This window comes from Ammospiza nelsoni, chromosome 8 (genome assembly GCF_027579445.1).
Source record: "Ammospiza nelsoni isolate bAmmNel1 chromosome 8, bAmmNel1.pri, whole genome shotgun sequence".
NCBI lineage: Eukaryota > Metazoa > Chordata > Aves > Passeriformes > Passerellidae > Ammospiza > Ammospiza nelsoni.
The window spans coordinates 30,097,215-30,117,743 of record NC_080640.1 but is presented as its reverse complement, the minus strand read 5'-3'; the positions used below and the strand labels follow the sequence as shown (position 1 = coordinate 30,117,743).

Sequence of the window (20,529 nt, the reverse complement as noted above, 5' to 3'; positions counted from 1 at the left end):
CTGTTAACAGTGGGTCACAGCAAAATAATTACATAGCTTCTGCTGAGCACCTGTGGAGGAACGTGAAGAGTTTAAGGCTTAATATCACATGAATTCAAGAGTCAAATTTGTCTCTGAATGCAGGCTAAGTCATGGTCACTGACATCCACAAATTGTATTGCTATGAAAATATACATGCTTTCTTGTTTAGAAAATTGTATACAATTAACATGCATTAACCTAGCATTCAAATTCCAATTATTGCCCAGATAAAATCCCTGAGTAGCTTTTATTAGGTCACTAACATATCACAAAGAGCATTACTAACCACATACAAATGCAGGTTTGCAGCTGTGTGGCTACTTTTGCAATTCAGTTGGTCTCCTGTGTCATTTTAAAAATGAAGGGAACATTTCAGTCCTGGCCTTCAGGGGCTGAAGTGCAGCTCATTTTGTTTCTTTTTATGCCACTCCCATCTACACTTGTTTCTCATGGACACCTTTTGGGGAAAATGTTCTTGGGATCCTAGGCTGCCTTTCATCCATTTCTAACAGCTCTTTGGCTGGACTAAGAAACCCCAAAAGTACTTGGAGTGCCTGAAGATTTAAAGGAGTATCTAAACCCTGATGGAAACTATCATTACTAGCATGACCCCCACACTCACTATCAGAACTCAACAAGGAAATTGAATCAGTACCCAGCCAGCTCCCAGACAGCTGCACCCACCTCCAGCCCTTGCCAGGACACAGCATAACCAACACAGCCTCAACATTGGCCTCATTCTTCATATGTGCTGTGTAAATCCACCTGTCACCAGGCACAAAATTCAAGTCTGGTTTTCCTTCCAGTACAGCCTACTCCACAAATGTATTTTTTTGGCTTTAATGCAGTTTGAACACAAAAAAACGTATTATACACCATTCCTGCAGTATGATCTAAAATGGGATTGAGAGAGAAAGCAAAACTAGTTTAAAGTTTAAAGAGGCACAAAGTGCCTCATCTGAAAGCTGTACAGCCAGGTAACAAACCAGTGCCACTCAAGATAAAGGGAACAAGCAACATTTCATTTACACTTAATAAGTAGAAACACTTTCTTAAGGAAAAGAAATAAAAGGGACTTGTACTACTTTAAGTGACTACCACTGATTGTACAGAGCTGTGATCCCAGAGCCTGCAGAGCAGTGACTGCCAAGGGAAAGGTCAGGCTTCCAATATCAAGTCTGCAGCAAACCTACAAACTTATCTTCAATCTACATTTAGGAACAAGGTACACACACACTCTGCTAAGCTCCATCATCTGCAGCAACTCTGATTTCTATCAAGACTACACAAAGCTCATTAGCACTACAGATAGCAGAGTTGGAAGTGCAGTGTTTTGGTTGAACTGTTGCCACAGCTTTCTATGAAGAGGACTCATGATAGTGCACAGCCTTTTCAAGAAGCAAAACAAACAAAACCAAAAGTTTCTCTTCTTTAAACAGTTATTCCTACTGCCTATGTCTGATTGACTGGGGGGGACCTCCCAAAACCCAACCCCACGGTGCACAGTGCAAATCCTCAAAGCAAATGAGCAATGTGCTGAATTACTGTCTCTTGGTTAGACCACATATTTTCACATCTTAAGATCACACTGCAAACAGAAAAAAATTATTTGCAATTGAGATGGAATATTAAGTGAACTCCATGACACATTAAACTGTGAGGGAAGGAAAAAGATAGCTCTTGTAGAGATATTTGAGTTAGTGCCAAACAGGAAAGCATGAAGGCAAATCTGAGCTGAGAAACTGCTGGTACTATCACAATCTTGCTTTCAGTTTTTCCTGTAGATATTACACCATGTCTTTGGATACTGTCCTACTACTTCTTTGGAAAACAAGCCTGTCAAGCATAAGCAGAAGACAGTTATTTTAAAGGAGCATGACATCTAGTTTGATGCCCACATATTCAAAGAGATTCCATGGCATCCCTTTGTGTGTTCCACAAGCTCCATTTCCCCAGTGTGAGTTAGAAAAGCCCCCAGAAGAAAATCTAGTTTCTAATACAGCAATATCTATTTTCTCTTGAAGACACAATCTTCCAAGTGTTCTACCAAAACCACCCTTTTCTTCCTGACTCCCAATGTTATACAAACACAAATTTTAAGACACTAGATCTTTGTTTCATTTAAACCAGTAACAGGGGATGACAAGCAGAACTTCCCACCATGACACTTGCTGAATTAAGTGCTTTGGGTGGTAAGGCACAGTGATGGGATCCAGGCACAGATTCCAGTCTGAATGCTTCCCCAGCCCCAGAGTATCCATCTTTCTTCCACACCCACAAAGTGCTTCTTCCTTTGATCACCTGGCTGCACATGACCATGGAACCAGCCCACTCCTCCACCACAACCTCACCCAGAGCAGGAGCAATGGGCAATTTCCATCAGGCCCAGCTAGTCAGGAAACCTCTGCTGTTCAAACAGCCACACCCCATCTTCCTGGTGAGGAAGACTCCAGAGATCTAATCCAGCCACCAGACTGCAAACTGGAACCAGTTGTTAGAGGGAATGGCAGTGGGTTCTAAAACAAGTCAAAAAAAAACCCACAGAGCTCACAACTGCCAAAAATTCATCTCCAGAAATGTTTTCCAGGAGGTTTGGATGAAGAGATAAAATTAGAACAGTACCATTTGGTGCAGTAGGTGGTGACCAGACACCGAAGTATTTTGGCAGATATTCCCGCAGCTCCAGCAGAATTCTGTCGCAACAGTCGGAGTCATAAACCTGAAATAAAATAGGGAGGCTTGCAGAGATCATTTTAAACATTCATTTCTGCTGCTGGGGGAATGAACAAGCAGCTGCATGGCACTTGGCAGCTGGCTGGGGCCAAACCATGACAACTTCCAATTGTCCCATAATTATATTTTCTTACAGTATTTGTTTTCTTAAGTCTAAGATATTTACATTACATTTTAAAAACATACAAGATGAAGATGATAATTATCCCAGTCCAACATAAATGAGTGGCATCCTTTCTTTCAAATTTTAAAGTGCAATTGATGCATCAACCCTAAGCACAATTTATGGTTCAACTTGAATAAAAATCTAAACTGTGATTGTTAACTTTAAAGCTTAACTTTTGAAAAAGGTGTTCTCACATTTGCATTCAAGACTGTGTAGGATTACTGTATTGTATTATAGATCCAAATCTTTCTAATTTCTATCAGGTAAAGTATAGAAGCTCAGACTAGACAGCATTTTCTCATCTTCCTCAAGACAATTCATGTAGAGACTATGCACATTTCAAATATATTTCTTTTCATTTGCTTTTAATGCTTTCAGCATTTTTTTCAACTTCTGTAGGAAAAACAGTAACAGTTTGGAAACAGCAGCTTGTTTGTATTTCTGAAGGAACAACTCTGCAGGTTAAATGAAGCTTTGGATACTATCTGTTATGGAATTGCATGACTGTTACCAGTTTGCAGCATGCTAAGAGGTTTCAAAACCATTCCCTTGCCCAGATTCCCCCATCCCACCCAGTGATGTAGTTGCAGACATAGGGGACTGCCTCTATCATGCTTCCACAAGCTTTGTAGACTGAAAGATCCATATCTACACCAGTTACAATGACTGTCCCAGCATTTAGGAGCCATCTCACCCCACTCCCCACAGAGATGTCCCAGCTGTGCTGCCATCAGAGTGGTGTCGTTCCCTCAGCCCTACCATGGCCACCCAGCAACACCCAGGGTGCTGCACAGTGACCTGCCATGCTCAGGGTTCTGCTGGCACTGCAGGGCAGCCAGAGCCCACTGCAAAGCTGGCAGCAAGGCAAAACAAATATCAGGTGCTAACAGCTCTGCAGACTTGGCTCAGCTCACTGTCAGGCCACGTTTAACCACTCTGGGGGATATCTGCCAATAGCAGCTACAAAGGGAGGTAATGCAAAATACAAACCTGGAGTGTGATGTTAATGCAGCTAGAGAGAAAAAAAAATGGATCTGAAGTCCACAGGCTATTTTAGAGCATGGAGGCAAGCCTTGGCTCTGCTCACCAGTGCCAGGAACTCGACACAGCACCTCATACAGCAGCACTGTTAAAATTAGTTATGGGAGTTTGTCCTAAATTGAGGCTTCATTGCAAAAATCTCAAACTAGGTGAACTCAAATCACCAGTGTGCTTCTAACAGAGGGACTTCTCCACAGCTGAAGCAGGGCTCCCCTGGCCTTAGTTCTGACACCCTGTCAGTGGGCAGTGATCAAGAGCAGGATACACCCATGCTGACTGTGCGCTAAGGGATGGAATTTGACCCATTCCTTGAACCAACTCATGGTATAGGCCCCATTTGAAAGAGACTAAGGCAAAGGGGCTGAATCCTGAAAGCTCAAAGTAGACAAATATGTGCACAGTGTATTGCAAAACTCTGGGGTACACCCAACACCACACCCTCTGCCACTACTGTTGCTATCTTAAGTACAGAGAAGTTGCTGGGTGTGTGCCTTTAAGTCACAGTGTCACATCACAGGGCACTGACCTCTCTTCACATGCCATGGTTTGACAAGCTGGCATGGCCACTGAGGACAACACATAATTGTATGTCTAAGTCCAGTTTCCCTCAATTTTAGCATAAGCTGGTATGCAGGTACATTGATAAGATAAAAAACCTTGCTTGCCCCTGTGATCAGTGTATTTATACAACATTTCCTCACTGAGCCTCAGGGGTGCCAGCAGAGGACAGTGTGCTTTCTCCAGCAGACTGCAATGTAGCTTGCTCTTACTTGTTTAATGAAGAAAAGAAGGGTGGAAGAGAGGGGAAGATGAGCAGCAGGCAGAATCTGAGGCACAGCCTTGATCAGGCACAGACCTGATCCCTGCTCCCTGTGATAACAGCTCAGACAGCTCTGCAGGCAGCACTTTCCGGGCCAGCACTCCAGGCACTGACTGCTGCCATCACTTCATGCTGTACACAAGTAGTACAAACCCAATTTTTGTTTACTGTGGTAGCTTATGATCATAGCACCTTACATCCAAGGTAGGGCACTCCACTGCACTAAAGGGGCACTAATGCTCTTTTCTCAGATGAGTTTGAGGAGATCTGAGAGGTAGAAACCATCATATCTTTTACATGGGAGCAAGTACATGTAAACAGGTCAGGACCGAGAGGAGCAATGGAAACCAAAGTACAACAGACAACAAGGAGAAACACTGAATGCAACTGAAAAAATAGGCAAACATAATAACTCATTTACTTAATTTATTAGCAAAAGATTCTGAGAAAGTGGAATGTCAGGAGACACTTTGGTTTTTTTAAGAGAGACAGGAGCCTTGACTTACTTTTTAAAGTAAGTCAACATTAGGCCATTAAACTTTGCAACTTAGCAAGTAATTCTGAGTATGTTCCTGTGTATTTCAAATAGCAGGATACAACAAAGATACTCAGATAATTTATAATGGGATGTAAGAGCCCAAAGTTGAGACCAAATGGGGAAAAGAGCTCCAGAAGCAGTATCTTCAAGGAGTCTATTCCTCAATAACCGGATATAAAACATTTTAAATGGAGACAGAACTCCCAATAATGCATTTTCCAGTATCACTACTTTGACATAACAGAACTAACTGCATTACTTCTGTCTCTCAAGAAGTTATCTTGCTCTCAGAACCAGCAAGAAACTCCCCTCATAACTGACATAACATTTACAAGGCACTTATTTGACCTTAATACAGACCTCAATCTTAGCCTGTAATGTATTCACATGTCAAACAAGAATAAGCACTCAATTAATAAAGATCAGAAGAAGTCATTTGGTGTGGGCAAAGCAACAAAACCAGACATTTCAGGAATTATGCTCATTCCTATGCAGGACAGAAACACTTCTGTTCATCAGAACTGGGCCTCATGAGCAGAACACATGTCATGGGCATTTGTTCTTATTTCATACAACCTGGCAGCAAGCCACAAAATACCAAATATAAATGCAAACATGATAAAACCATCCCTAAAGCTACAGGAAATGCACCTCATGCCCCAAAAGGTATTGCTACCAATACTGCTGGAAGATTCCTGAAAAATACAGGTTATCACTCACCTCAGGAAACCCTTAATAAATAACCCATTAGATTTTTACTTACACCAGCAATATTCCAATTTTACTTCAAGAAACAGAACTTTTTTTTTTTTTAATGTAACAGTGGAGGTCCATCTCTCCAGCCAACACTGACAAATACAACCAATTTCTGTGTGAGCATATATAACATTATCCAATAAATCAAGAAATGCAAAACAACTCTATGCCAGCTCAGCCTGGGGAGTTATCCCCTTTACATATCACAGGCTACATTCCTCCAATTGCACAGACTGAAAATGTCCCCAGAAAAGCAAGTAAATAGGATGCTGACATCTGGAGAGCTCACAGCATGACCATTACAAATTACAGCCACTAACTCACAGGAGGAACATGCTCCAGATATGTTCTGTGGCAGATACTCTAACAGACACCATGAAGTCATAATTTCCAGTCATGCAGGACTTTTAATTCTGAGGCTTATTTACCATCCCTAAGTTTTTTATCCAAAGTACACTCTGGGGTTTCCTGTAACAGATTAAGCTGCTTTTAATGCAAACAGGGGCTGCTCAGGACAATGGGAATGTTCTTTCCCTTATTTAAAACACAACATTTAGAGTTTTTTTCTAAAGAGTAGCTAATTAGGTAAATGATAGAAGGAGGGTAAAACAAGTGTTGAAATTTCAACAGGAAACTAACTGTAGCAGTACAGACCTGTCTTGAAATGTCCTTATGAAAAAATATCACTTGGACAGAAAAGTAATCCATAGAGAACCTTCTAAAGTACATTCAAGGGCTAGTTTAATAGAATTTGTATTTTAAAGCTGTATTTGAGTAGGAAACTTGAAGTGTCAGAGCAGGCATATCAGTCTGAAGCATCACCTTTCTTTGCTGTCAGTGACCATAAACTGTCCCTAAAGGCAGCAGCACTACAGCCTGCAGAGTCTCACATTACACAGCCAGCTGCCAACATCAGGCAGAGAATTCACTGCCCACCCTGGGATTTGAGACTTTTTTGAGCAGTTAATGCACCTAAGTCATGCACTTAAATTAGCAAATGCAAGATTTACAGATGCTAGGGCAACCTCAATGCCTTCTTCCATTGGGTATGTATTATATCCCAGACTTTCATTACCTGAGCACACACTGCATTTCCCTCCAGACTCTTACATCAGCCAGTTACACCAGGCAATGGCAAGGGTCAAAAAATTGAGATTGAAACAGCAGCTGTGATTTTAGCAATTCGTATCTGCTTGGTTCTACAACTCAAACAGCCCTGGGCTTTTCCTGAAGTGGTACCATCATGGTTTGAGCTGTGTCACAGAACCCGTTTCCACAAAAATGACTGTCATTGAGCCAGCTCTGCTTGCATTCAAAATCTCATACCACAAGAACTTCAGAAGTTAAATATCTGTGAATGATGTTACACCAAATACTACCATAGCAAATTGCTTAATTTACTATCTAATATGCAGCCATATTAATGAAATTGCAATCACTTCCACTGAAAACACACAGGGAGCACTCCCTGCCAGCTCATGGTGAGTTTTTCAACAACCATCATCCCCAAGTCCTTCTCCCAGGGCTGCTCCCAGTCCCTTCTCCCAGGGCTGCTCCCAGTCCCTCTCCTCCCAAGCTGTTGCTGTGTCTGGGAATGCAGGGCAGGACCCTGCACTTCCTTTGCTGAGCCCCTTGAGTTTCCCCTTTCCCACTTCTCAAGCCTGTCAGGGTTCCCCAGGATGGCCTCCCTTCCCTCAAGTACATCATCAGTGACAACATTACAAGCCTGTCTGGGTTCTTTTTAAATCTGGAAACTAGAATTCTTTTTGGAGACTGAACTTATTCTGTTTTTCTTTCAAGTAGGCAACCTACACTTTCCTCATTCTGTCAGTTCACCAACCATATCTTACTTTTAAATGAACTTATAATGAGAAAGTATTTTCTGTCTAACACTAACATGTATTACTAAGTTGATCCATATTCTAAAACATTCATAATTAAAGTCTGAACAGTATTTGATCCAAGCTGAAAAAGCACTTGCATGACCCTCCAGCAGAGCAGGAGCACTTTGCTGGGTCTTAATTCAATTTAACATACTGTGCACTTTACAACTATGCATTTTCACTTTATTTCCAACCAGATCTACTCTTGGTAAGGAATAATCCTCAAAATCAGGTTGCTGAGAGAACTGGATTTTTTTCCTGCTTATTTGCATAGACTACAGACTATTCAGTCTGTTCCCAACTCCACCCAGTAGTTCCATAATTGCATCAAATTGCAATAATGGCCTTTTACTGTCTCCCTTTTTAAAGGGTTTCCTAGATTGATTAAAGTGGGTTGTAGTTGATTCTGTGATACACAATCCTCAAAGAGCATGGGAAACAGACACTCACCAGATCCTCCTAGGTTCACTTTCTACTGTGTGGTGTGTTTCTTCCAAACTGGTTTTTGCTGCAGAGTACAAGAACCACAAAAATCTGCCATATTTTCCAAGTCCTACTGGCCAGTCATTTAATAGTACAAAAAAAAAAAAAAAATTCATAGAGAAGTAGTAGGAGCTCAGCAGATTCTTACAGCTACACTTCATCTTTCATCTCTGTTAGACAACTCCTAATGTGAAACAAGATCTGAATTCCAGCTGCCAGTATTTCACAATTTTATCAAAAAACCATTTTCTTCTCATTAGTTAAGAATTACTATGTGTCCTTGCTTTTATTACCATTACCCAGGGTCATGGTTAAGAGGCAACTTCACATGCTGGTTTGCTCATTTCCCCAGCAAAAGAGGATCCCTTCTAGACAATTCCTGAGCAGAGGAGTGATGCTGAGGGCAGGAATGAACTGCATCAGAACATGCTCACTGTGTTTGCCAACAGGTAATGTGGACACTTCAGCACCAGTATCTCCTGTGGCAGATCCAGATGTACCAGAATGAGGCACAGCCAAAGATCCTTTTGAGCTACAGCTCCCAATGCAGCAGCAATGAAAGGCATGGGCAAGGCATTACTTCCAAAATAAGATGTTAAGAAAAGCAGGCATCCTGTATTTATGTCCATACAAGACTGCAAATCAAAACCTCAGCCAGAGACATGATCACAGGATAAGGATATTTTAGTACACAACAGCAGCACAATGGCCATCATCCACTCCTTTTTCAGCCAAGGATTATCATCTAAATCAAGAGTACAAAAGCACTTGACTGAGCTTACAAAATAGGAGAACTTATCCTGAAACAAGACGTACTGTGCCTCCCCAGCCCCTTTCCTTTCCTGTCAGTAGCACAGAACAGTTTATGGAACACAGGCTGCCTTATCATGATTTATGCTATATAGGCTTCAAGGGAGCTGAGCCTTATGACTCAGTTCTTGCAATTCTGTGCAAATTCAGGCCAAAACCCATCTTTCAGACAGCTGCCTTCATTTTATGCCATTTGGGGGGGTGGGGAATCACCACAACTCTTCTGCACTGCCTGAAGCTGTTAGAATACTAATTAAAATTAGTAAGAAAATAAGCAAGCATTGAGCAGGAATGAAAATACATAGCCCAGGAGCTGCAGCAGGTTATTGAGAACAAAATAAATAAAGCAGCAAGGAAAAGACTACTGCTGATGGTCCAAATGGGCACAATTCCTGAACACTTCTCCTCTTTAACCCCAGAAGCACAAGAACTGTGGTTTCAGAAATATTAACATAACTGGGTTTCACTAACACATTATCCCCTGGGTACAAACTCAAAGACTGACTGGTAAAAAAGACAGCAGAAGTTGCACAAACAGTATCCACCCTGCCTGGTATCAGGCTGTAAAATGAGCTAGTGAGTTATGAGAGAAAGCAAAACAAACACAGGTCATTGCCCTATGGAAACTGCATTTCAATGCATCCAAAGGAAACTTCAGAATAACTGTGCAGCAACCACAAAACCATTCCTTCCTAGCTTTCAAGTGCCTAACTCTCACCTAACCATTGTAAATCTCTTTCACATGTTGGAGCTATTTGTGTCTCCTATATCCTGGCTTTGTTTGTAGGACACATAACAAGAGCGAAAAACATTTTCTGCTATCTCCACTGGTAATAACTTCCTTGCATTCAATGTCAGCAGGACTCAAACCCTGAACTGCTAGAGCAGTTAACAGAGCCATCACTAACTGGGCAGGGTGGAAGATTTGTTAACCACAAGAGCCAAGTGATTAGCTGAATTATCTTTTCACAATGCTGTGCAGTTAATCATCTCCCTTGGTTCACAAGCATTGGCCAGAGGTAGGAGTTACCAGAGCTGAGCTGGGAGAACCCTGTCCACCTTTTCAATCCAACTTCCCAAAATCACCCTTGCACCTGGGACAGAACTCTCTGAGAATTTGGGTACAGCTTGCATTACAACAGCCTTGGAAACCTTATACCATTGCAGCAATGAAATTTGGAGCTATGACATGGCAACACTACTAGAACCAGCTGTGACAATTCTGAGGTACAGCCAACAGGGAAAAAGAAAAAGAAAAAGAAAAAGGTACCCACTGGAAGTTGCCCAAGCTGCAGGAGCTTTCCCAGGACAGTTTTCAGCAGGTAGCAGGAGGAGGGAAAGTGTACTACACGTCCCCCAAGTGTCACACAGTCACCACAGGCAAACTGAAGGGCAATACTAATAAAACTTTACAGGAACATTTATTGATCTGTTAAGCATAAAATCCCAGTTTATTAGCTGTTCCACTAACAAAGTTTAAACTTCAGTAGGCCATGCTCAGAAAAGTGACACACAGTAACAGGTTTACAGCAGCACTGAGTGAAAGCCAAGATCAGAAGTCAGAGTAGCCATTTCCAAACAGGTCACAACCTTCTCTTGCTCCACTGAACATTAACAAACACTCCATCTCTTCATGCTTAACACACAGCTTGTAAGAAACCACAGTCACAAAGATAACTCTAAATTCTCTCTTCCTCAGTTTTCATAGAATAACAGAATGCTTTGGGTTGGAAAGGACCTCTTGCTCCATCCCCCTGCCATGGGCAGGAACACCTTCCACTGTCCCAGGGTGCTCCAAGCCCTGTCCAACACGGCCTTGGGCACTGCCAGGGATCCAGGGGCAGCCACAGCTGCTCTGGACACCCTGTGCCAGGGCCTGCCCACCCTGCCAGGGAACAATTCCTAATGCCCAATATCCCATCCAGCCCTGCCCTCTGGCACTGGGAAGCCATTCCCCCTCGTCCTGTTCCTCAAGGTCCTTGTCCAGATTCCCTCTCCAGGCTCTATTGGTCAAAGTGGAAGAGGCTCTAAGCTCTCCCCAGAGCCTTTTCTTCTCCAGGCTGAACAACCCCAATTCCCCCAGCCTTTCCTCACAGCAGAGGTGTTCCAGCCCTCCCATCACCTTGGAGGCCTCCTCTGGACTCACTCAAAGAGCTCCATGTCCCTCCTGTGCTGGGGACCCCAGAGCTGGAGGCAGCTCTGCAGATGGGGTCTCACCCATCCCCAGCATCCCCTCCCTTTTAGTGCCCACAAAAGCAGCTGTCCTGTTTGAGGCTTGACATTCCAGCATCCTCCCTCTCCTACAGGACAACAGTTTGTGCAATGCTGCATTCCTGACGTGACAAACTGAGGAAAGCCCCATGCTGGAGAGCTCTGAAATGCAAAGGCAGAGCTGTACTAGCACAGTGCAATGGGGCACAGCCTGCTGGGGCTGGGACAGGAGCCCCACACCCAGCTGAGCACTGGGTTATCTCACACAGTAACTTTTTCAAAGCACACTATCCTCACATTTTTCAACTCACCTGGTGCAACAGATCACTGCAGGAGTGCTGATAGGTTTCCTCCTTCTGTCAACACTGCTGAACTAAATCAGAGCATTTCAGCAAGGATAAATGAGCCCTGGCATAAATCAGGCTGAAGCCAAATCCCAAAACACACTGAGGAGCAGTCCACTGCTGTGCATTTCTCAGCATGCTTGCTTAGGCAGCCTACCATGAACTCACACTGCCTTTTACCAATTTAGTCTCTCTAACTGGAAAGGCTACATTTTCAAACGACACTATTTCCCTGTTCCCACATCCCTGTGTATTGCTGCCTCCCAAAACCCCTTTAAAAGAAGTCCTTTGGAGCACCTCCACCTACACAGAGCATTGCCATTACACAGAAACAACTGATCAGCAGTGCAGATAGCCCTTAAATAAACAGCACCCTTATGCCTCAATTAGTTTCATTCCCTTGTTGCTCATACCTATTGAAAACAAAGTATTTTGGAGCTATTCAAGGTTAAAAAAATGGTATTTTTCTCACACAGATAAGGGTACCAGAATACCAAGCAAAACACTCCATGGCTGTACAGGCAATGTTTGTAAGGAGTTCATGCCCTCAGGTACTGCAGGGATGTTAGCAGAAACAAAATTAAAAGGTTATTATTTTGATTACATAATTACTCAGATTTACAGAACTCAACAGCAAGTGGACATTACAGCTAGAAAGTCACACTCCAACGAGAAGTTAAGCAGTGCACAGTAAGCTATTAACAAACCAGTTAAGCTATTAACAAACAGCTCATTGTTTTACTATGTTTTATCATGGAAGGTATTCATGGTAATCTTATCATGCTGGTTTTCCCCTCCCTAAACACAGGGCAAGCCCCTTCCCTAGCAATAGAGAATGAGACAGTGCTCTAGTAGATAAAAGTTTAATTGGTGAAATCATCTCTTACAAAAAAAGACCTCTATTTTTTTTTTTTTTTTTTTTGACTGCTAAAGGTAAACCACTGAATGAAGAAAACAGACAGGTAACCTGACAGCAGCCTGAGTAGGTATTACTTCAGCAATTTTCCAGATTTGACAGAGACCTGTGAAATTCTTCCAAACTTCAGCTGCCACCTGCTTCTGAGCAAGTTTTGGATCACTGACCAGTATTTTGCAGTACATGTCTTCCTCAAGTTTCCATTCCAAAACAGAATCCCAGTTTGTTTTGGCTCTACTGGTAAGTACTTAGCACCATGCTCAACAGAAAATAAGCCATCAATAACAAGGGAAGAAACATCTGATTCACTGACAGACTTCTACCTCTGTCATGTTCAATTATCAGGCTGCAAGCAAATCCAACAGTTTCAGAAAAGGAGAATTTTTTGGTCAAAACAGAAGGTAATATCCACCTGGTACCACAATAAATATATCAGAGTTCCAGTCAAACTTGTCCCTTAATGCCTCATTATCATCTATCACGACACATTCCCTGCAGCTGCCAAGTGCTAGGGCTGCTCACTGAAATACCATTTCCTGCTCCTTGGAAGAACTTCTGCTTCAGATCTGCCATAGCTGCTCTGCAGCTGACTCATCAGCTGAAACTGAGACATGCTCCACTTCTTGCTACCATAAACCACAGAGCTTCCCAGTTACTTCCCATGAGGAGGTGTGCTGGTCCAGAAGGGAAGATTCCCTCCTTGTTTCTCACTAATTTTCATTCATGCTAGAATAAGGTGGGATGCAAAGGGAGCAATAACATACCCACAGACAAAACAGTTCTAAGCACATATTGAAAAAAAACAGGAGCAGAAATTAAAAAAAAAAAGTCACAATTAATCCATATATGCTGTTGGACAAACATCTGCTTTGATCTTACCAACCAACCTGCTGTTTTGCCCTCACAAAGGGAGAGCTTGGGACTCATCAGGCTTATTTCACTTGTTTCATTTCTGCACTGTTTCTCACCATCTCCTGTACATGGCCACCTTTTAAACAACTCCTTGTCTCAAGAAGCAGTGAAATTATCCTTCCCTCCATCTCTGGAGGCTCATCAGCCTTCTCCAAGGTGATAATATCTCTGACTACAGCCCACAAGATGGGCTGAACTCAGCCACCAAAGCAGGGCAGTCTTGCTGTTGCTCCCTTTGCTTGTCAGCTTAGTCCCCTAAACTGCCAGAACACTACCAAAAAAAAAGGAAGTTTTGCCATCTTTTAAATAGTGAACTTCATATATGAACTTTATATATGAACTTCAAATATGAACTTTCAAATTAGTTCATAAATGTCCAAAAAGCACCATCATGGTACAAGGTAAATGGCAGGAATGGGAAGAAAGGCATTTATTTCCCTTTTGGCAACAATGAGCTATTGGATCAGCTCAAGCTGCTCATAGAACTGTACCCTACCCTGAACCTCCCAACCCAGAGCAATTATCATCCTATATGATAATATCTAGTGCTCAGATGTCTAAACCCACATCCCACAGCTCTTGCCTGAGAGTAAACATGATTGCAGGTAATCACTGAAGAGCAACAAATCCCCAAGACCTTTCTCCTGTAATTTCACCACCACAACACACATGGACATGCTCTCCTTCCCTCCTCCCACTAAAAAGCCTCCTAATGCACACACAACTAACCATGTCTACATCTTTCCCTTTCTCTGTTATTTTATGGCTTATAACAACAACAACAACAAAAAAAAAAAAAACTGTGCTTGAAGCAGCCCAGCAAAGCCTTAGGAGACAGAACAGAAGCTTACTCTGCAAGTTACCAGCATTGATATCTAGTTCTCCACAGCCAATAACAAGCACACTAAAACAGACACCCCCTCTCCAAGACTCTCCCCAGGTGTTGCTCACAGCTTGTCACATCAGTCTAAGCTTAAAGAGGCAAAATTATCAAGTCTCTGATGTGAAGAGTTCATGTGCAAGCAATGCCTGAACTTACCCCCCTCACCTGCAGGCTCTAGGCAGGGACAGCATGCTACTGCCTTTGCCTGAGGATTTCACAGCACAGAAGGTAGCCTGGTGCCTAAAGGAGTTTGTTCAAGCTTCCTCCTTCTACTCAGGTTACCAGTCAGGCTGGATGGCATATTTCTTAACCTCATCTCAATTAGAGTCACAGAGAAACTCAGAAAAATATTTACGTTTAACTGGCTCCTAGTAACTCAAGACTGCTGTCCTGTCCCATCATGAGAATTATCAAACATTGCCAGTATGCAAACACACTGTTCACTTAAAGCACTTTGCTTTGTTTAGTGAGACATTTTCATGAAATCTGCAAGGTCTTTTGGTAACTTAAATAAATACCCTTTTAGGGAAAAAGAAACCTACCAACCAAATCCAAACCAAACACCACAACCAGCAGAGGGTCTCAAGACTCCTCTTGCACCAAGCATGAAGATTGTAATAGCTTTTTGTACCTAATAAGCCATGGAGAGGCATGGCATATCAACCTGACACACAAAAACCACACGACAGACTGCCACAGGCAGGTAGCACAGAGAAGGCTCTACAAACTGGTCACAGGAAAGCAACAGCTTTCCTGGTGTGCACTTGTTAAAGTTACTGATAAAGCAAACTGAAGATATGCAACAGGGAAAATACAACTGAAGTTAAAACAACTTGAGAGGTTTGATATTTATTGACTTTTTAAAGGAGCTGAGTTTTAATACAGTGAACAGAGCAATACTTCTAGCAGTAAACCAGGTTAGGAAGAAGCATACAACATGCTAAATTTAGATGTAAGCACTTTTGAGAGACTTAGCTATGTGAGAAAGTTGGGATCAAACATACAACCCTTTAAACATAGACAGGAGATAAGGCTTTTCAATAAAATCTTAGATGCTGTCAAAGTCTGCTGTCCTATGAACAACCAAACAAGCTTAAATCCTGTGAGTGCAGTAGGTCTGGCATGCAAGGAGCAGAGAGTTCTAGAGAGCACACAGCATGGCAGGGGATTTAGGCTGCACTTTCCCAACTGCAATGATAAGGATTTCCTTCTGCAGGAAGCACAGCCCCCATTTCAGCCTCCCCCACACTGAGGGACCCTCACCTTGTTGTAGAACTCCTGCTCCCTGGGCCCACGGGGTGGTGGCTGCAGCTGCTTCAGGACAGTTCCATCTGGATGCTGCAGTATGCCTACAAGAGAAGCATTTCCTTCAGGGCTTAGTTTTAACAGGTACAGCTTTCTTTTTGCCTTTTTTTTCCCCCCAGAAATAGTGATTTCACCATCAAGGACAGCCTATTGAAAAGCTGCACTGTTTCCACTGCACACATAGTAGAGACAAAATTATCAGAATTATCAGCTCCAACACATAACCCTTAGCAGAGGTTTGCTTGCATTCCTCTTATTTCTACTCACTGAATAATTTCCTGGGTGTAGTTCTGCCCAAGGCCAACACAGTACTGGGATTTGACATTAAAATTTCCACCCCCAAAAACCCCATCATTAACTAAAAGAGATTACACAGACACTCCCTTTTTAAATAATTCATAAATTGTTTTCCAACAATGCCAAGACTTTAAAGGAGTAGCACATTTAATGCATTTCCCACTACTAGAGCAGAAATAAATGTCCTGTGGATGTACAGCTACACTAGTGGCACAGACAGAGTTATGTCTTTACTACAAGAAGTAGCATCCCTGCAGCACTCCAAGCTATCAGATGTATTTGTATCACTCCTAATTACAGTACAGAATTTCATTTCAGCCAGGCAACACCTCCATCAAGCCTACACAAAAAACCCTCCAAAATGCCCTCATGAAACAGCCTTATGACTCTCCAGTCACCAGTATTTCTGAAGAAATGCAGCTGAGTATCTGAGGATGCTCAAGACATGGATGTAGGCAAGAATGGAGAGAAGTAACTGCATCCCTCTGAAATGTGGGCTGTGTTGCACCATTAGGTTCAACACAAAACTAAAAATCCACTGCTGGAAATGAATTTTTCTCCTAGGATATTAATTTCTAGCATTTCAGACAGTAATTTATTTTGCTTAGAAGAATAGAAAAAATGTCAATTGTATCCACAACAGGTTCTATTTTCAACTGAGAAAATGTGAGAAAACAGAAGAATGAGCCTGGAGCTTTGCATCCCAAAGAGAGTTTGCAGTTATAACAGCAATTGTGTTTTTCACTCCTCAAAAACCATTATCTATGAATGGCTCTGCTGTGCAGTCCTGGAAACTAAACAAAGTTTTTAGAGACCAAGATGTTTACTTTAAAACTACCACCAGACTTAGAATAGTTGTTTCATTAGTTTGCTATGCCAAAGATTTGCTTTTAAAATTTGCATTATACAGCTCTCAAATCATGTTTCTTGCCTAAAGTTGGATTTTATACACTTTCCAAAACTAGAAAAATATTGCCACACTTGTGCAGGGTACCGCAACACAAGGGGAGCTTGTGTTCTCCCTCCCTGTGCCCTTCTGCATGTGCTGGAAACCACTCTGCAAAGTGCACCCAGTACTTCAATGGCACATGTTCCACATGGGAATTGTTAACAATCACATTAAAATCAAATAGGTTAAACATTACAATGGGTTTTATAACACATGCTCCTCAAAAATCTGCATTTTGCCTTTGATAAGCAAACAATCTACAAGGCAGAAAGATCAGGCAAAGACTCCTGGAAGCAGAATCCATACACTATTGGGTTTACATATTATTTGAAGAGTTGAATATAAACTGACATCCAAAGTTCCCTCATTCTCTGCATTCTAGAACACTTACTGAATTATTCTGTCACTAAGACTGGGGCAGGCCTGAAAACCAGAACCATGTTTCAACATTCACCACAAAGAGGTAAAATCCATAACCTTCCTTCCCTCTGATCTACAAGAAGCACAGATCACCACCACCTGCAGATCATACCAGCAGATGGATGCTGGCCATGGGTTTGTTGTAGGCTTCCTGGGATTTTTTCAGCACAGACAGGCAATAAGACTGTTTTAACATATGAAAAAGCAAATTAACAGAACTCTGCTGAAAATAAAACCCTGAAATATCTCACAAACGTTTCTCCCTGGCTGGGGATGCAAAGCTTGCTGCCACTCTGAAATGAGCAGCAAGTCACTTTGAGGGACACCAACCCCTTTAGCTACAGAACCCCACCACCAGCACTTTGCAGGCACCACACTCAGGCAGGTGCAGGGGGCTCTACAGGTGCCATATCCCACCAGGTGCTGTCTCTCTCTGCCTGCCTAGGGAATTAAGCTACAAACCAAAGTCATTACTTTACTCACTACACATGATTTATCTGGGAAGCACTACTGCACACAGCATTCAACAAAAGGGCACTCACAATGCACAGCAGCCTAATGTCTACACATGCAGGCAGAGAGACTCTGAGAGGCCTTTCTCTGCAAGGCAGTGACAGGGAACAAAGGGGGAAAGAAAGGTTATTCAGGAGAAATTTTACTGTGTACTTTTACTAAAAAAAGTAAAAGTTCAAAATACTTTGGATACCTTCAAATCCTCTGTCTGTTTGTATGTGGGAATAGAAGGGAAAATCAAGTTATAAAAATGAGAGCTGTGAGAACCAGAACAGCTTTGCTCTTCAATATAAAACAGTTTCCAAGATGAGAACATCAACCATGGAGGTGCCTCTGCAGAAAAGTCTTGGGCTTGCCCATGAGATGTAGTGGAGCAAGCTTTACCTAACCCACTGCAGTGGCACCCAAAACACCGATGATCACCTGTGCTGTCTGACCTCACTGCAGTAAGACCGATGAGCCAAAGGTGAACCCTGACTGAGGCTTTTTTTGTCTGATCCCACCTCATGCTATGATGCATGAAGAGGGAACACACACACCTTCAAGGACCCAATGCACCTCCACCTACATTTTACTGCACTGGCTGCAATGGGGCAAGAATTACTCTTCTGTGGAGATTATCAGCAGCAAGACATGCCATGGAAACAGCCTGCAGATAAGACAAACTCACAGCACCCTTACTGCTATAATTCCAGTCACTGATGATCTAAAAGGTTGTGAAGTTCAGCCCTTGGCAGGGGCAGAGAATAATGTTTTTTGTTGAGATTATCTACAGCAAGGCACACCGTGGATGCAGGCCCTAGATAAGACAAACTCCCAGTGCCATTAGTGCTGTAATTGCATTCACTGATAGCTGACAGGGTTCTGTAGCTCAGCCCTGGCCTATTCAGCAGGGGCAGTTCCTACAGCCAGGGTCCAAAGGCAATATGCCAGCAGGTGCCCATTATAGCTCCTCTCAGAGAGCACAGTGCAAACTGAATGGATGCACACTTTCCATCTGGCCGAGAGGCAGGACTTACCCCAAGTGCAATGTCCTGGAAAGGCGAGAAATGCCATTTGGCAACATTAACTTGGCCACTTGCTTTGGCACTGCCCACTGCCTATGCTAAGAGGCCCCTCCATCAGAAGGGCCAACACCTTACTCCTCACCATGGAGCTAAAACAGAAATTTAGAGCTGGGGGAGGCATACTGTATCCTCATGTCTTGGTATTATTAGATCACTTCCTAGCCATTGGCTCCAATTTATCGTCAAATAAACAAGCAAATAACTATAGCTTAGCAATAATTTGCTGAAGTTTCTGGTGGCCACAGGTTCAGGTGGTCCCGTTAGATAAGCCACGTTTCTGACATCTGTTCTGAGAAAAGCAGCATGCTGTCACTTCAATCCCCACTTTTTAAAAGGCGCCTGATAAAATGAAGCTGAACGGCACAAGTCCTTCGGTTTAAGGGTGCCCGATAACCACCACGTCCTGACAGACTAACGCCATTTAGGAAAAGCACCAGGAGAATGAAATTCAGCAGGGGTTTCACCGCTCCGTCCGCGGCCCGTGTGTAGCGGGGAGCTCACCGGCCGCCCCTCCGGCCTTCCCGGGCCGGCTCCGGTTCCCCGGCGCTGCCCCAGGCCCAGCCCCGGCCTCCCGCGCTGCTGCGGCCCCTCGGGCGGGCAGGTGCGCCCCGAGCCCGGCGGCGGAGCTCGGCAAGGGCCGGTCCTGCGCTCGGCCCCCGGCGCCGCTCCCGCCGGCACCGACCCTTGCCCCGGCAGCCACAGAGCTGCCCCTGCGCCGCCGGGCTGTGAGGGAACGCGAAGCCAAACGCGCCGGTCGCAGCCGGTCTGGGAGAATTCAGCTAAACGGAGGGGAGGGTGGGGGTGGGAAGAGCTCCCTCGCGGGTGTCCCGCCAGGCCCGCCGCCCCCTCCCCGCGCCCGTCGCCGCTCACCGCCTTTATCCTTGCCGTACATGTGCCCGGCCACTTGGTGCGACAGCGGCACGCATCCGTTCAGTGCCCGCCGCCGGCCGCCCCCCGCCGCCGCGGGGCCCGGGGAGGCGCCGGGCACCGGCTGGGCCGCGGCCTCGGCCTCCTCCGACTCGCCGCGCCCGCCGCCCGCGCAGCACCCGCGCCCGCCCTCGGGGCGCCCCGCCGGCCGCGGGGGCTCCGTGGCCATGTCCCGGCGCTGGGGGGCTGCCGGCGGCGGGCGGGGGATGGCCGCGCTCTGCCGGCGGCGGCTGCGGCCGGGCCTCAGCGGGCCCTGCGAACCAGGACGCGGGCGGCGAGGGCCCGCGACTCCATCACCCCGCACCGCGCCGTCCGCCCACCCCGCGCTAGGGCTGGGGCAGCGGCGGCTACCGCCGCCGCCCCGCCCCGGGCGTGGCTCCGCCTCCGCCGCCCGGCCCGGCCCGGCCCGGCCCGCAGCGGGACCGCCGCTGTGCTGACGATGACGGTGGCCCTGGTGGCGCCGCGTGGGGCGCGGCCCCGGCAGGAGGCCCGGGCGGGCAGCGCCGGTTCAGCGGACGGTGGAGAAGGGAGCGG

At 44.5% G+C, this 20,529-nt stretch overlaps 1 protein-coding gene across 2 annotated transcripts in view; it reads right to left on the bottom strand.

Annotated features, from left to right (window-relative positions):
- IPMK (inositol polyphosphate multikinase) overlaps positions 1–20,179 on the bottom strand; it is a 33,460-nt gene extending 13,281 nt beyond the window's left edge. The window contains exons 1-3 of one of the 2 annotated variants that reach the window (XM_059476893.1): positions 19,939–20,179; positions 15,781–15,866; positions 2,644–2,740 (exon numbers count right to left, since the gene is read on the bottom strand). In XM_059476893.1, the coding sequence (XP_059332876.1) occupies positions 2,644–2,740; positions 15,781–15,866; positions 19,939–20,164 (409 nt within the window). In that variant the 5' untranslated portion in view covers positions 20,165–20,179. Of the gene's footprint in view, positions 1–2,643; positions 2,741–15,780; positions 15,867–16,089; positions 16,190–19,938 lie in introns of those variants that run through there. The other variant, XM_059476894.1, reaches the window with a different exon arrangement.
- Between the last annotated feature and the right edge of the window lie 350 nt (positions 20,180–20,529).